The sequence below is a fragment of the Myotis myotis genome, unplaced genomic scaffold, assembly GCF_014108235.1.
Source record: "Myotis myotis isolate mMyoMyo1 unplaced genomic scaffold, mMyoMyo1.p scaffold_m19_p_2, whole genome shotgun sequence".
Lineage (NCBI taxonomy): Eukaryota > Metazoa > Chordata > Mammalia > Chiroptera > Vespertilionidae > Myotis > Myotis myotis.
In genome coordinates, this window is record NW_023416324.1 from 26851999 (window position 1) to 26870092 (window position 18094).

General features: G+C 40.4%; 1 protein-coding gene across 3 annotated transcripts in view; it reads left to right on the top strand.

Annotated features, from left to right (window-relative positions):
* Window positions 1-18094, top strand: part of EIF2B3 (eukaryotic translation initiation factor 2B subunit gamma) — a 96086-nt gene that overhangs the window by 52609 nt on the left and 25383 nt on the right. For all 3 annotated transcript variants that reach the window (XR_004974125.1, XM_036350542.1, XM_036350543.1), the window contains exon 6: window positions 11616-11705. Coding sequence is in view for 2 of the 3 variants with exons in the window: in XM_036350542.1 (XP_036206435.1) it covers window positions 11616-11705 (90 nt within the window). In the remaining variant the exon portion in view is untranslated. The remainder of the gene's footprint in view (window positions 1-11615; window positions 11706-18094) is intronic.

An 18094-nucleotide genomic window follows, 5' to 3' on the forward strand; every position in this document is an offset into this window, starting at 1 on the left:
TTGCCAGATTTCAAATATTGTTTCTATCCTCTCTTTTCCTAATCTTTGTTCTTGGGGGCTACGCCTTTTTAAAAATAGTAACACCTTTACTGTCACTTTAATGAGCTTTCAAAAGGAATAGGGCTTTATGCCTATATTTAATCTGCCATGTTTACCTAGAATCCTGATTCCTTCATTTCAGTCCCATTATATCTTTCATTCCCTTACCAGCCCTTCCTGCTTGCTTCCCTACCCCCTCTCTCTTTTTATCCCTCACTTTTTTCTTCATCCAGTCTAGAATATATGCTATATTACTTCAGGCATTTCCCTCCATATCCTCACTCATTGTCCTTTTCTTGTGTCTGCCTCATAATCTTCAATTTTGGATTACTTTAACATCTACTTTGTCTACTTCTACATCTGTTTTATTAAAGACTTCAGAAGTGCCGAAACCGGTTTGGCTCGGTGGATAGAGCGTCAGCTTGCGGACTGAAGGGTCACAGGTTCGATTCCGGTCAAGGGCATGTACCTGGGTTGCGGGCACATCCCCAGTGGGAGATGTGCAGGAGGCAGCTGATCGATGTTTCTCTCTCATCGATGTTTCTAACTCTCTATCTCTCTCCCTTCCTCTCTGTAAAAAAATCAATAAAATATATTTAAAAAAAAAAAAAAAAAAAGACTTCAGAAGAAATATTATGCACTGTTGCAAATTGGCACCAACTTACAATGTTGTAAATTCATATTTCCAATCTTAGCTGAGCCCTTAGACCACTCCACATTCTTACACCTGTCCTGGACCACCTTCTCAGCAACTGTTCTCAACCCATTCCACTTTCCAATCTCAGGAAATGACCCTGCCTCCTCCTTCTGCAAGAAAATCCTGGCTACCAGATGCTGATTTTCCCAGCATACTATCCTACCCATGATTTTATCTTCACTCAGACCCACCCTCAATTCCTTTTTTCTAACCTTAAAGGAAGAAGTTTCTGTCCTCCTATTTAAGACCAGTCCCCTAACTATGTCTGTACCCCATTTTCCTCTGCCTCCCCTGAAACTGCTCCATCAGTTTTTCCAACACTCTCCAGAATTTTCAACTTTTCTTTCTACTATTTCTTCCCCCTCTACCTACATACACATTGCTTACAGGATAAACTACAAATTCCAGCCGAAACCGGTTTGGCTCAATGGATAGAGCGTCGGCCTGCGGACTGAGAGGTCCCAGGTTCGATTCCGGCCAAGGGCATGTACCTGGGTTGCGGGCACATCCCCAGTAGGAGATGTGCAGGAGGCAGCTGATCGATGTTTCTCTCTCATCGATGTTTCTAACTCTCTATCTCTCTCCCTTCCTCTCTATAAAAAATCAATAAAATATATGTTTAAAAAAAAAAAACTACAAATTCCTAATGCCCTCAATCATCTAACCAGGCTTACCTCTCCAGCCTTATATTTCACCATCCCAAATGCAACCCCATACTCAGCACTCCACCATAAGTTATGGAGAGTGGCTTATAGTTCCCTGACTTCCGCATTCCTTTTTACACCTCTGTCCTTTTGCTCTCACCATTCCTAGCACTTCTTCAGCCAGTTACCCTTTTCTCCCTGGCTCAATACCTGCTCTTCTTTTAAGACTCAGCTCATATAGCACTTCTCTGTGAAACTTTTTCTAACCATTTTCACACTAGGCAGAATCGAGAATTGACCCTTCTTCCTTTGTGCCCTCCTGTATTCTATAGAAATGTCTAGATAACATCTGGAACCCTTTATTGCTCTGGACTATACGTTATACAAGGACAGTGATTGCTGTCAGTCAGCCAGATCAACAATCAGAAAGGAAATCTAGATGTGGACAAGAGCAAGAACAAAACAAGGACCACATCTGTCTTTATTGCCTTCAGTCTCATTGCTGTGGGTAATCTGCGGGAAAAGCTGGTTTCCTTCACTACAGAGCTACGCAGTGCTTGGCTCAGGACCCAAGAGAAGCTGAAGGAGGATATCTGTCAGGATCTAGAGGAGCTGCAGGACTGGATACTGTTCCATGCCTACTGGGTGAGCAAGTGTATCAGTGACATCATGTGCAAGTAGACACAGTACTTGGCACCATCCATCGACCTTCATAGCATTAAAAATGTGGCTACAGCTTTACTTCTGCCCTCTAAATGTCACACAGAATATCTCTTGGGTCCATCACTGACTCAGAACCTTTCAGAAAAGAGAATTTTGCATAAATAATTCCAGCTCAACTAAATCAAAACATACAAAACCAGCATAGCGTGTATATGTATAGTTATGTGCTGCTTAATGACAGGGATCCGTTCTAAGAAATGCGTCGTTAGGTGATTTTGTTGTTGTGCGACCATCATAGAATGCACTTACGTAAACCTACATGGTACAGCCTACTACACATCTAGGTTATATGGTGTAGCATATTGCTCCTAGGCTATGAGCCTATACAGAGTGTTACTATACAAAACAACACACAAGTTTTGTAAATCAACCACAAGAGAAAATGATACAACCCTAGACAGTTTTGTTCAGTGGCTAGAGCGTCAGCCTACAGACAGAAGGGTCCTGGGTTCGTTTCCAGTCAAGGGCATATAACTCAGCTGCAGGCTCCTCCCTGCCTGGGCCCTGGTCGGGGCTCCTGTGGGAGGCAACCAATGGATGTCTTTCTCTCACATCAATATTTCTCTCTGCCTTTCCCTCTTCCTTCCACTCTCTCTAAAAATCAGTGGAAAATATCCTCAAGTGAGGATTACAAAGAAGAAAAAAAAGAGAGAGAAAATGATGCAATCCAGAAACACGATAAGTATGAGATGTGTGAGCCAGCTGCTCTTGTAACACGGCATACTGTTTTACAGCAAGAGTATACGCTAAAGTAATGATAAAAAGTACGGTATAGTAAACACATAAACCAGTAACATGGTCACTTACTATCATTATCTAGTATTATGTACTGTACATAATTGTATGTGCTATACTTTTATATGGCTGACAGCACTGTAGGTTTGTTTACTCCAGCACCACCACAGACATGTGAGTAATGAGCTGTGCTATGATCTTACAATGGCTATGACGTCAATAGGCCATAGGAATTTTTCAGCTTGGTTATAATCTTATGGAACCACTGTTGTATATCTGGTCTGTTGTTGACTGAAACATTGTTATGCAGCACATGACTGTTTACTTAAAACAATAACTTTCCATGGTTTTTTATCACCTAAGAGACAAAATCCAAACTCCTTAACTTGACATCTAAGAGTCAAAGAAGGCTTTTTGTGCTCTGGCCTCTGCCTAGCTCTCCAGCTTTAATTTTTTGCCATTTATCTTGGGATTTTTTTTTTCATTACCACTTTGCCTTTGCATATACTATATTTCCTTGATCTGAAATATTCTTTTCCTGCTTTGACTGCCTAGCAAATATATCCTCCTCTTTCAGAACCCACCCAAGCTTCATCCACCCCAGGGAAACCTTATCCTGTGCCTGCTTCTTTAGACATCTCACTACATCCTCTTCTGTACTGAGCTCCCTCCATTAGTATGTACCACAGTATACTATAAAATGTTTTCTAATATGTAGTCTTCCCTACTAGATTGTGAACTCCTAAGGAGCTCTGTTTATTTCAGCTCTGTGTCCCTGGTACCAAAGCACAGTACCTGGCTCATGATGGTAATTATAATGGTTATTTAATGAGTGCCCAATATACAAGTACCAGGTACAAACTTCAAGTAATTTCTAACCATCCTAATAACTCTGCAACAAGTAGGTAATATGATAGATCTCAGTGTTTGTTAAATAGAATAAATTAATGAATAAATTATCTATTATCTAAGATTAAAATTTGCAATCATTTTCCAACTTTCTCTTAAGGGAGTGGAACTTTCTCTGTAACTGAAATCTTATATAGGAGCCTAAGATATAAACTTAGAACACAGGGTTATCCTTATTCAGGCTTCCCTTAACAGGTCCTGAAGCACCTCCACAAAACTCTAGGAATAACTGAAGCACAACACTCCGTTTTATAATAAGAAACTGGCATGAAGAAAGATTTTGTCATTTTTAGTGGTGAGGTCAGAACTAGAGCCCTCTTAGCCATTGCTCTTTTTACTACACCAAGCTGCCTTTCAACTTTGATTTAGCTCACTATTTTTTTTTATTTTTTTTTATTAAATCTTTATTGTTCAGATTATTACATTTGTTCCTCTTTTTTCCCCCCCATAACTCCCCTCCTCCCAGTTCCCGCCCCACCCTCCGCCCTCACTCCCCACCCACTGTCCTCATCCATAGGTGCACGATTTTTGTCCAGTCTCTTCCTGCATCTCCTACACCCCTTTCCCCCCCAAGAATACTCAGTCCATTCCCTTTCTATGTCCCTGATTCTATTATAATCACCAGTTCATTCTGTTCATCAGATTATTTATTCACTTGATTCTTAGATTCACTTGTTGATAGATGCATATTTGTTGTTCATAATTTGTATCTTTACCTTTTTCTTCCTCTTCCTCTTCTTAAAGGATACCTTTCAGCATTTCATATAATCCTGGTTTGGTGGTGATGAACTCCTTTAGCTTTTCCTTATCTGTGAAGCTCTTTATCTGACCTTCAATTCTGAATGATAGCTTTGCTGGATAAAGTAATCTTGGTTGTAGGTTCTTGGTATTCATCACTTTGAATATTTCTTGCCACTCCCTTCTGGCCTGCAAAGTTTCTGTTGAGAAATCAGCTGACAGTCGTATGGGTATTCCTTGTAGGTAACTGAGTTTCTTTCTCTTGCTGTTTTTAAGATTCTCTCTTTATCTTTTGCTCTTGGCATTTTAATTATGATGTGTCTTGGTGTGGTCCTCTTTGGATTCCTTTTGTTTGGGGTTCTCCGCGCTTCTTGGACCTATAAGTCCATTTCTTTCACCAGGTGGGGGAAGTTTTCTGTCATTATTTCTTCAAATAGGTTTTCAATATCTTGCTCTCTCTCATCTTCTGGCACCCCTATAATTCTGATGTTGGTACGCTTGAAGCTGTCCCAGAGGCTCCTTACACTATCCTCGCATTTTTGGATTCTTTTTTCATTTTGCTTTTCCGGTTGGGTGTTTTTTGCTTCTTCGCATTTCAAATCATTGACTTGATTCTTGCGCTCCTCTGGTCTGCTGTTGGGAGTCTGTATAATATTCGTTATTTCAGTCCGTGTATGCTTAATTTCTAGTTGGTTCCCCAATATAACATCGAGGGTCTCATTAGTTTTCTTGTAGATCTCATTAAGTTTATCGGCGGCTTCTAAACAGTTCTTGAGAGACCTTAAAAGTGTGGTTCTGAACTCTATATCTTCCATTGACAATTTTGTCCTGTTTCTTTGTCTCCGCATTTTGTTATGCTTCCTTGGTGCACCCCCTAGTGGTCTTTGTGCGCAGTCTTATAGTTAAACCTTGATTGTTGTAGCTAATACCAGGGAGGGTTTGACCTCCAGGCCAAGTGGCTATGAGAATCAGCTGTGTCTGCAGTGAGAGAACTTCTGTCCTCTAGGGAGGTGCTAATCTAGCCTTTGCCTGAGGCTATCCGGCAAATGCCTCCGTGCAGGGCTTGGGCGGGGCGGGTCGCACAGGATCAACAGGGTGGGCCGGAGAGAGCAGTTATGGCGGCTCTCAGTCCTGTCCCCAGGGGCTCTGCCTTTCTGAGTCCCAGCACCCGCTGCAAAGCTCGGAGAGAAAGCTGCACTCGCTCTGACCGAAGCCAGACAGTCCCGCTTCTCCCGTTTGAGTCTGGGTCCCTAAAGACTCGCCTGTATCTGGAGCTCAGAGTCTGCGACTCCCTCCCGATTGAAAACGCCAACCGCGCCCTCTGCCACCAGCCCGCTCTGCACCTCAGAATTTGACTTCAGCACTGCGCCTCCTCTGAGTGTCCGTATGCGTTTCTCTTTCCTCCTAGTTGTAGGACTTCCACTCAGCCAGTATTCCTGTGGTTCTGGGTGATGTCCGTTCCGTTTTTTAGTTTCACTTTTGAAGTAGTTGTTCAAGGCAGCAAAGTCCGGCGTTAACCTATGCCGCCATCTTGGTTCTCCCCTAAGACTTTGTCTGATTTAGCTCACTATTAAGCCAATGATATCATCACAGAATATAGGTGGTCATTAGTCTCAAGATATTGAATATACTAGAGACATAGGAGATGATTTTGTGTTATACACCTCTACCTTTCCCTATACACATAACCTGAGACCTGCTTTTTTTTTTAATCCAAAATGTACTTATTGGGATGGTTTGCCACTCATCTTGATTCTGGGTGCTTTTAGTGCTGCTTCCTTCTGAAGGAACATCCTCTGGAAGCCTTGCTTTTCCTCCTGTAGGCTGGCAGAGGACAGTGGGACAGCCAACACAAAAGTACCGTTTGTGCATGGTTGAAGGTGGTGGTGATTTCATAGCCTCCTGGGCATTTCACACCCTTGAAGTGGGAATTGGGGCTCTGCACCAGGTACTTCTTCTTGTGTTTCCTCTTCTCTCTGGGAAGGGATGAAGGAGATCCTTAGCAAGAAGCAAGTTGTCGTGGGGAAGTTGTCACCACTGGAAAGCAAAACCTACTTCCTTTAGAATAAAGATCAAAATCTTTAACATGGCCTAAAACCTCTCCAGCCTCATCTTGTGTATCTCCCCATCTTGTTATCTGTGTTTTGTCAGTACTGGGCATCTTTAGTTCCTCACACTCACCAATCTGCCTCAAGGTCTTGTCACCAGCTATTTTTCTCTACCCTGAGTGCCCATCTTAGTTGCTATGCCCCTTTCACTTGGCTATCTCTCTCCCTTCCTTCAGGTCTAAGCTGAAAGGGAAACTTCCCATATCTCTCAGCCTGAGTGAAGTCCCCCATTATATGCTTCTGTAGCATTCTGTGCTGCCTTTTACAGTTATTGCATACTTGCAATAATTTATGTTCCAGTAAACTAAGCTTCATGCAGGGGTCGTGTCCATTTTGTTTACTGTTACATCCCAAGTGCCTGGCATATAGTAGGTATTCAATTAATGTGAACTAAAATAATTTCCTTTTGTTTTTCTGTCAGTACAATGAAGAGAAGCACTTTTACTGTCTGCTGCTTTGAGTCCAGGGCTCTCACTTCAACACTGCCTTTCTAGGAGAGGGCCTGAGCACCGATGGTGCCAGAGCCCACGCTGCTGCATAGGCAGACCTTTGGTTTGGTAGCTCCATATGCACTCCTAATGATCAGCAGCCTGTGTTCCTGCCCCTTACCCTGCCATCAAGAGCAGGCATTTGGGGTGGTATGGCAAGTACTTTTTTATAAAACAGCTACCAGGTACTTAGGCAACGGGTACTTGCCCCAAAATCTGCCTCATTAGAATTGTAGATAGCTAGTAAGTAGTCATGCTTCATGGGTCATTTTCTTTCCTCTACTTCTGAGCAACCTTGATTATTTCAAGCACACTTTGGTCTTTAATTTCTTTTAAATTATAATGATTAGGTAGTAGGGAATTAGCTCTGACTCTGGGGGGCGGGGGGGAGATGTTTTTTTTATTGGAATAGGTTTCAGATTGCCAAATAAAGTAGAAGGTGACTGTCTGAGGAAGGTTGTTTGTATTGTTGCATTGAACCTTTCAAGATGGCTAAGTTATCTTGGGAGGTTTTTGTCCTCATTGGAATTGTTGCTTCTGGTTCTTATGCGTTACTGACCTGCTTTCATGGAGCCTTTCCTGACAAGTCACAGAAGACCTTTATGTTTGTTCCAAAATGAAACCTCCTTCAGTGATAATGCTGGAGCTCATAGCCAATCCTAGACCAATATAAGGTCATATACTCCATGCCCCTGGCTCATTTTGTTTGTTACTTAAGAAGTTCCTGCGACTCACATTGATCACAGGACAGAAATGGTTGTGCTGGAGGCAAGATGATGTAGTCTCTATACCCTCTGCTATTCTGCTCCTGTCACCTCTGCTCACACCCTCGAACAGGCCACTTTCTCCTGTGCTCACTGGCACAGCTACAGCCTTCATCACTGTCCAGTGGAAGGTGCGAGCATGAGGGTTGCAGCCTTGTGTGCTGTCTCCTCCATGGGGGAGCACCATGGGCAGCTTGCCCTCCATCCCTCCAGCTCCTGTAGCAGCTGGTACCAGTGACCCTGCCAAGGAGCTAGGAGCATTTCTTAATATCTGCTTTCCTGCTTCCCAAGAATGTATGAGGAAACTTGAAGGCAGGTTGATAAAGAATTCTCTCTCTCCCTCTCCCTTCCAGTCTCTCTGAAAATCAATGGAAAAAATACCCTCGGGTTAGAATTAACAAAACAAAAAAAATTATTTTTATGTTAATTGAAGAGAAGAAAAAAATACGTGGGAGTTTCACAAATGATCTTATAGACTTTAAAGTTTAAATTTTTATACCACATCTCTGAACTTTTATTGTTATTTTATCATTGAATGGATTCCCACAAATTTTTCACATATTTTATTTTTTATTGTAATGGACTTTTCTTGTGCTTGGAAAATTATGTTTTAAATTACAAACATAAAATTTCAAGCATTTCTAATTATCTTATTTCTATTTACCAATTTCTTTTTTTAAAATATTTTTTATTGATTTCAGAGAGAAAGGAAGAAGGAGAGAGAGAAACATTAATGATGAGAGAGAATCAATGATCAGCTGCCTCCTGCATGCTCCCCACCAGGGATTGAGCCCACAACTTGGACATGTGCCGCTGACCGGAATCAAACCTGGGACCCTTCAGTCAGCAGGCTGACACTCTATCCACTGAGCCAAACCAGCCAGGGCTATTTACTAATTTCTTACTTTATGTTATACAAATCCAAAGCCTCTCTGGCTCAGAACTGTCTGCCAGTTACCCAGGTATTACTGACACTCTTTGAGGCTTTTAGGTTTTGTTTATTTTATTTTAAAATATCAATCCTTATTTCTGATGTAATTCAAAAATAATAGAGTGAAATAAGAAACCCACCTCTTTGGCAACTTAAATGCAATTAGTTTCCCAGTTCCAAGATTTACATTCACTACAAATTTAATATGAAAGGAAAAAAATATATCTGAATTGCCCATCTCTATTTCTTCATTGTCTTTCATATTTGTACCTAATTCTCTAGCCTTGAGTATTCTAAATTTTGGGGACATTTTTTTTCTTTAAAATGGGAGAATTTTTTTAACCTATTTTATGGGGTGAGAGTAAAAAGTTGGAAGAAGCCGAGGCCGGTTTGGCTCAGTGGCTAGAGCATCGACCTGCGGACTGAAGGGTCCCAGGTTCGATTCCGGTCGGGGGCATGTACCTGGATTGCGAGCGCATCCCCGGTGGGAGATGTGCGGGAGGCAGCTGGTCGATGTTTCTCGCTCATCGATGTTTCTAGCTCTCTATCTCTCTCCCTTCCTCTCTGTAAAAAAATCAATAAAATATATTTAAAAAAAAAAAAAAGTTGGAAGAAATATTTATAAGCTATAACATGCTATATGAATGCTTGTGCCATATATGCTAGGAATTGATAACAGTTTACAAGATGGTTATTCCAAATTTTAATTTATTCCTTTCCTGGCTGTTTTATAGCAGTTGACCTCTGCTATAAAAATGAGAGTAACATATCTACTTCATGAGGTAGTTGTGAGGATTCAGTAAGTATAGGTAGAGTGTGTTGAATGATTCAGGGAATTTGTAAACCAAGAGACTGAACAGGAGAGTGCAACTTTCCAAATTGGTTAGACCAAGGAAGAGAATTATCAGTGTGGAGTTCAGGGAAAACCCTGGTAACCACATTCATCCTGAGGAATTTCTTAGAAATCAAGAATCTCAGAAAGTTAGGATTAAGAAGTAGCTTCTCCTTTCTTCTTCATTGTCATTGTATATATTAATTGGCTTGTGTGTGGAATGTATGTGTTATAGGTATGGGATAATAAGTCTTGACTCCTCTGTTGCTCTTTTCAAAGAATTTTGTTTGCCTTTCTCCAAAAATAATGGAAGCCCAGGGTAGTGCACCTTAATTTATTTGATAAATTACTTCTAGGGTATCTCGATCCCATGAGAATAATTTTCCTTAAAGCTATAAGCCAGTCAAAGCAAAGTAACAGAGTAGAAGAAAAATGACAACCAGGCAGCTATGATTGGAATCCTTATTTTCCACCCTTTTCTCCTTCCTCCCAACTGCCTGTTTTTATTAAATAAAATGACCTTGGAAATTACAAACATGAGATTTCTTTCTTTTTATTACCCTCGCCTAAGGACATGCTTTCATTGATTTTAGAGAGAAAAGAGGGAGAGAGAGAGAAAGTGAAACATCGATGGGTTGCCTCGGGTACCCATTGAACATGCCATATGAGCTCCCACCGGAGCTCGAACCCAAAATCCAGGCATATGCCGTGACTGGGAATTGAACCACAACCTCTAAGTCCATGGGGTGACACACTGGTCAGGGCAAGCATGACATTTCTTGAGACTGAAACCAAAATCTCAAACTAAAATAGACAGCAATCAGGCAGATGCCTTAAGTTGACCTAATTTATTCATTTGTTTGTTTATTCAATAACTATTTATTAACATTTACTATGTGTGAAATACAATGCTAAGAGCTCAATCTACAAAGATAAATCTGTTCTCAGGGAATTTTCAGTCTAGTGCAGTGGTCGGCAAACTGTGGCTCGCGAGCCACATGCTGCTCTTTGGCCCCTTGAGTGTGGCTCTTCCACAAAATACCACGTGCGGGCACGCACATACAGTGCGATTGAAACTTCGTGGCCCATGCGCAGAAGTCGGTATTTTGTGGAAGAGCCACACTCAAGGGGCCAAAGAGCCGCATGTGCCTCGCGAGCCGCAGTTTGCCGACCACTGGGAGAGACAAATAAATAGGCAATTATCTTAGTGTATGATAAGTTGTCTGATATATGTGGGCATAAGTGTGAGAGCACAAACTTGGGTGAAGGTTTCCTGGAGGAAGTACAACTGGGGAAAGTCCTGATGAATAAATAAGTAAGAGTGGGAGTTAGAGAGTATTCGTAGAATTTTACTTCAGCGTCTGTGAAAATGGAGTAACACAAGCCAAATCCTGGAGTAAAGTATGGCCTGCAGGAAGTGGGGCAGTTGAAGCAGAAGCAGGAAAAGGTTAGTGACAAGATTTGTGTGTAGGAGCAATAGAATAGAAGGTGGCTTGCCAGTGATTTGATGGCTTATTGATTTTGGTTTAATGTCTTTAGAAGCCTAAAAGCCTCATAAGATGTGAAATAGGGTTTCTTTAAAGAAAAGACCTGTTCTGTGTTTGGATCAGAGCTAGTATCCACCATCTTGATCTCCCCAGGATGGGGTATAGGCAACATAGCTCTTAAATTTTTCTGATGCCGCCCAGCTGGTGTGCCTCAATGGTTAAGCATCGACTTATGAACCAGGTCATGATTCAATTCCTGGTTAGTGCACATGCCCAGGTTGTGGGCTCGATCCCCAGTAGGGGGCCATGCAGAAGGCAGCCAATCAATGATTGTCTCTCATCATTAATGTTTCTATCTCTCTTTCCCTCTCCCTTCCTCTCTGAAATCAATAAAAATATATTTAAAATATTTTTTAAAAGAAAATGAAAAATAATTTTTTTTTCTAATGCCTACTACCTAATAATATGATAGAACCCATGTTACCTGATTGTGAGCCCCTTCTCTCTTTTCTTTTTGCAGGCACCCTAGAATACGTTTCCACACAGGCCTTGTGGACGCCCATCTCTACTGCATGAAAAAATACGTTGTGGACTTCCTAATGGAAAATGAGTAAGAAAGAGGGCGGGTAGAGTCAGGTCCACAGTGCTAAAGCTACTATCTGACTTAGTTAACAGTTTTAAACCTTGATAATGTTAGGTAACCAGTTTTTATAAATTATAATTTATTTTCACCTTTGTTCAAGAAATGAAATCATGTTATCAGCATCCTGTTATTTTGTCTGTACCACAGAGTCCCCCACTTGTATTTTTGGGATCTATGTTATAATAAACCTGAAAAATATTTTTATAAAATTAATAGTAACCTATGATGCCTCTTTCTGCACAGCTCTAAGCTGTTCTTGCTTCCTTCTGTAAGGGTGAGCTCCCCAACTCTAGTGCTATTTGTCTCTAAGTAGATGTCCTTTCCCTAGGCAATTATCCCATAGATGGGCCCTCTTGGCAAAGGGCCAGAGAATTCTCTGAGAGGAAGGAAAAAAGAAGAGCAAGTTTCTCTCCAATGTTGGAAAAGAAGTCTACCTCACTGAGTGAACTTTCATGAATGCAGAGAAACAAATTTTTGTACTTTTCTGATTTTGCTTTGAGAACAGAACTGCGGGCTTTAACAATTCCCAGAGACTGTGTCTGCCAGATCACAGGACTTGGGTTTCCAGAGGGAAAACCTCCTTTTGCTATTGGTCTCAGGACTTTTGATAGGAAATACAACTAGAGTCCTCAGGGGAACAGGTGGGAAAAGATGTAATAAGCATATGGGTAAGAAGAGGAGCAGCTCCTCTCCCTTGAAAATCCAGCTCCACCCATCTCATACCAAAGCAGAGAAAGTAATGTGATGAACTCCCATAGATCCATCACACCGCTTCAATAATTACCAGTTCATGGCCAATCTTGTTTTATACCCATCATACAGCATCACACCAGATTATTTTAAAGCAAGTCATTATGATATAACTTCATCTGTAATTATTTCAGTTGAATTATCTGTAAATATTTCAGTATGTATCTCTAAAACATAAATAATATTTTTCTGTTTTAAACAAAGACCTATACCATTATAACCCCCCCCCCAAAAAAAAAACAAAACACATTGCTTCCTTAATACTACCAAATGGGATTATAGCTTTTGGTGTCTGGATACCAGGATAACAATATCTCCTTTGTAGCTCTTTTGGCCACCAAAAGTAGCTGTTCCCATACCTGACAAGTATTGTACAGTGATATGTCCCTTAAGGACGAGCCTGAATTTGGTGGGTTTGGGGCTTCTAGTCAGAAACCCTGCCAAATAGGACTTTCTCAGAACCTGCTGAAATAGAGAGTGATTCAGAGCCTCAACTCAAACTGCCTCCCCATTTCAAGATCTGCTAAAGATACCCTCATCTCTTTCTTCCCCCCATCTACCCTTCACTTCTCAGAGTTGTTGGGAATAAAATCGTTATATTGAAAATTGACAGATTTCAATATATTAGGGAAAACGTAAAGACATAGCAGGACAAATTAGAATGGTACTCGAGGGAGATTCTTTATTCCTGGCTGATATAGTGGAGGTCTTGTCTGAAAGTTGTGGGAGATAGGATTGAATAGGTTGGTGGGAGCAGCATGTAAAAGACCTTGAAAGCTAAGCAGGGAGTTATAGATCTTTAAACAGAATAGTCCCATATGGAATGAGCAATGATGTAACCTGGCAGGAGAACATACATGATTCTGGGTAGGAAAGAGAATCCTCCAAGGGAAATAGGGGTCATTTATAATTATCTAGCTATGGAGTGATGACTTATTTAGGGATGGAAAGGAAAAAGTAAATCTAGGAGATGCAACGTCAAGAAAAGACTGCTTTAGCCATCCTTTGTTATTTTTCACCTATAAAAGTTAGCATATTCTGCCCTGTGCCTTTTTTAGTTGTTGGCATGTTAATTCTTCCACCAAAATTCTTTGAAATTAGATACCTACCTGGATTTGTAAGGCATTCGGTATACAGGGGTGGACAAAAGTAGGTTAACAGTTATGCATACACGAAACACAGTTTATTATTTTATTATTTATGTATTATTTTCCAGATGAGCAACTGTAAATCTACTTTTGCTCACCCCTGTATGTTTGGTGAATGGAAGGAAAGGAAATGTACTAACAGTTCAAACAGCAGAAATAATTTGGTACATCAGCAATGAAAAAAGAGATGAGGATTTCTGCAGTTGACTAAGTTAAAAAAAACAAAACTATTCTCTCTACTCTTTGCTAATGTATTCCAATTGCTTTTCAGAAAAGATTTTACCAGTTTATACTCTGACTCCCTTTGTCTGAGAGTAACTATCATCTGAAAGCACCCTTAGTAGTAATGAGAATTATTTTAAATCTGCTAATTTGATTGGGGGTTAGAAATTGCAACTTGTTTTAATTTTTATTTCTTTAAAAAAATTTTTTATGTTTCTTGAACTTTTATATCTATTTAGGCTATTAATCCTTTGTTCTATTGGTAGCAATTATTTTTTCTTTTTAATTTGGTCGAGTTGTTTATTTACTGCTAGTAGTCAAGTCTGTTGTTCTTTGTGATTTCTTATTTCTTAGGGGCTTATAATTTCATGAGGTGGGTGTTTCTGGGAAGGTTGTGTACAAGAGGAAAGGGAGAGAGTGAGGTTGCCTGAGTTCAGGGCAGTGAGTGGACCCAGCTGCCAGTCTTCGGCCCCAAGGTCAGGATGTTCACGATGATTGTTCACAGTGGCCTGTCCCACTTCTTAGCACAGCTTTGAGCTGTCTCTACTTTGAGTAGGAAACAGGAAGAGTACTTTTGGCCTCCATTATGCTGCTAAGCCAACTGCATTAAGGGAATTGACCTGATGTTCAGTACCAGCAGAGGCAGGTGGGAACTGGCAGGACTGCTTCACGTCCTCTCCTCATATCACTGGCTGATCTCCTTAAAGGGCTCTGCCTAAAGGGGCTGTGTGCCAAGGCTTGTTTGCTTGCCTCTTGCAGTGACAGTTTTGTTTGGTCCATAATGTAAATGTCATGGCTCTGAAATCCCCCAGCTGTCCATGCTTTGTTATTTCTTCAAAGGGAACTGACTTGTTTTCTACCAGAGGGGGCCAAGGAACATTTGCTATCCACACTGGTTTGATGCATTAAAGGGGAGGAAAAGAGCCAAAAGCAAATGTTGTTTCATTCTTTGTATTCATATGGAAATTTTTAATCTCCATCAAAGGATCAGAAGAAAAATCACATTGAAATTCAATACAGGAGCTTCCAGCTTACACAGAATTTTTCAAAGATGTTTGACTTGATCCTTTACAAAATGACAAAAACTATGAACTGTGTAGCTTCAGGGTTCATAACTTTACTTACCCTCCTCAGCCTCTGCTCTGTCTTGCCTTCCTACCTATACTCCATCTGTGTGGTCCTGTGTCAGCCTGAAGAGCTTCTTTGAATGGGAATTGGGGGTGGAGGGAGTATACTAGTAGAGCAGCAATCATGTTTATAGAGCTGTTTTCAGAGTCTTGTTACTGGTCTCCCTGCCTTTAGTCTCCTTATTCCAGGCCTATTTCCACTGCTGCCAGAATTATCTTACTAAGAAATAAAACTGATCATGTCATTTTCCTGCTTAAAAACTACCACAAAAAGCTTCCATGGTCTGCCTCCCTTATTACCTAATCAGCCTCAACTCCTTCTACCCTTCTCCACTGGATTACGACTTATTTTAAGTCAGAAACTATATATTTCAAAGGCCTAGCACGGTTACTGGCATATTAATAGATGCTTGTTAAATGCTAAATAAATTAATTCATGATTTAAAGTTCTAACAAGGTCACAGTGTGAGAGAGAAAATTAAAAATTATGTGCAAATCTTTCATCCCTCTGTGGTTTCATTTCCTTTACTCGGTAAAAATCAAACATGTACTCACTGTACTAAGGATCAGGTCCCTTCATCCCTGTTACAGATTCCTGTCTCAATAACCCATCAGGAAGCACCATGCTTCCTGAGACCCAAAAAGGCCAAATGAAGGAGAGTTCCAAAGCTCTTAGCCAAAGTAACCTACTACTTGTAATGTAATGCAATGTAAAAATACTGCTGGAATTTTTTTGCTTCTGGAAGTTCTTTTATACATTGATCTTTGATCTTAATTTCTGTAAGTAATTACAGAATGTGATTATATAAAAGTAAACTGAAGTTAACTTTGTTGTAGAAATTCTTTGATAGCCATTGGTAAATAAGTACATTTAATATGAGGGAGTCCACTCTTTTTTTTTTATTGTTTAAGATATTACATATGTTGCCTTTTTCCCCGATTGCCCCCCAACCTGCCACTCCTTCCCCCAGGACAAGCCCCCACCGCCCCAGTGTGTGTCCATCGGTTATGCTAATATGCATGCATACAAGTCCTTTGGTTGACCTCTTACCCCCCTCCCCTACCTTCTCTCAGAGGTTGGACTGTCTGTTCAGTGTTTCTTAGTCTCTGGATCTATTTTTGTTCATCAGTTTATGTTGTTCATTATATCCCACATATGAGTGAGATCATGTGATATTTATCTTTCTCCGGGAGCCCACTCTTAAGTAGATGGAAGTGTTACTGGACGGGACCAGCCCAGAGTGGGTCTGCCTCAGGCTGGCCTGTAGTGCATGGGTTCTTGACTTCGTACAGGAAAGATTTCACAATACAAGTCAGGTGACTTTGAGAGTGTGTTTATTAAAGCTGGGGACAGTGAAACAAAGGAAGGACTTGGGGTAGAAGAAGCAACAGAAGAGAGTCTAGGCCAGGGGTGGGCAACCTTTTTGTGAGTGCATGCCAAAACCAGCAAAATCTCTGACTCAAAATTCTTTTGCGTGCCAACCCTAATTTTTTGAGAACATATTACGCCTACTTGATATCTCTTAAGGTGTACGTATGTGAAGAACCTTGAAGAAATAATAAAATTCATTTGAGCGACAAAAACACAGTATATGATGATGAAAAATACATTTATTTTTTAATGTATACATGTTATGTACAATTATTTATTTATCTAAGATGCACCTACACTAAATTTATCTGAAAAATATAAAAAGTCGATATTAAGAAAAAAATTATAAATGGAAGATTAGAAGAGAGGGTTTCGCGTGCCAGCAAAACACGCATGCCAGGGGTTGCCCACCCCTGGTCTAGGCAGTGTTCTGCTGTGGCTCCCTAGAAACGTTATAGGAAAGAAGTGAGCCAAGGTGGGGCTGCTGTTAGCTCACAGGGAAGTCAGAGAAAAGGAGGGCCTTGGAGACAGTATTATGGGTTAGCCCAGGATGAGCTGCCACTACCCACTGCTTCCCTGGTTGCAAGTCTTGTGGGGACCCTTAAAGTTTAGGAGGAAATAAAAAGTTCATGCCCAAGAAGAGTCATGGGCATACTCTAAAGAGAGCCCACACTGGGTCTTTGTCTTGAGGGTTTTTATCTTTCTTCTGGGGCAAGAATTTTAGGGGATGGGGTTTCAGTAGAATATTCACTAGTTTTTCAGGTACCTTTTTAATATCTGATGCATCAAAATAGAGTTTAGGGGAGTTTGGTATTATTCTTTGGTCTGCTTTGCTATTTTACTTTTATCTTGGGTCTGTCTGACTTTAATGGGATTTTTGTTATTTGTTCCCCTGATTTCATCTGTCCTTGAGTTTGGCTGGCACAAATGGCATTAATCGGGTCTCTGTTCTCTATCTCCCTGACCAGGGTGATTTCAGTTATGTATTCCCTGGTTAAGGAGAAGAGGTATAAACCATTTGCTCTCAAGTATCCTTGGTTCGGGAAGATAAGGTCTTATGATTCACTATCTGGCTATAAGTTGTTCAAATTGTTTGAACAACTTATTTAATTCTCTTGTTTCAGTTTTCCCATTCCACTTGCCAGGAATTTTCCTAGCTTCTTACTATCCTGACTCAGAAGAATGAAATTTGCATGGGAAGTACTTACTAGTATTTAAATAGATTTTAAATTTATAAAATCTGAATCAAACCAGGAGAGCAGTTTCATAGAAGCTAATAAAAAGTGAGAGAGACAAGAAACTTAAGAATGGCCTAAATTTGTAGAATTCAATAATTTGCATAAAGAATAAAAGAATCTCCCATAGTCTCTCTACTGACAGGAAGGATAGAGCAGAAATCTTGTATACAGTCTTTGAATAACGCAGCTGTTATTATTGGGGGGCGGGGGGAGGAGTCATCCCCAAACAGATTAAAAGATAAAAAATATGATGAGCTCCATAGATGCAAAAAAATTTTTTAAATAAAATTCAATACCCATTCATTGATTAAAACTCCTAACAAATTTAGGAATAAAAGAGAACTTCCTTAATCTGATAAAAGGGATATTTTTAAAAAGCCTATAACATGTGCCAACTATTAGCTATAAAGCATGAAGACCAATATCTACACATAGAAGACAACCAATAAATGATAGCTTTGATGATGAAAAATATAACTGTAACAATCATCAATCTAAG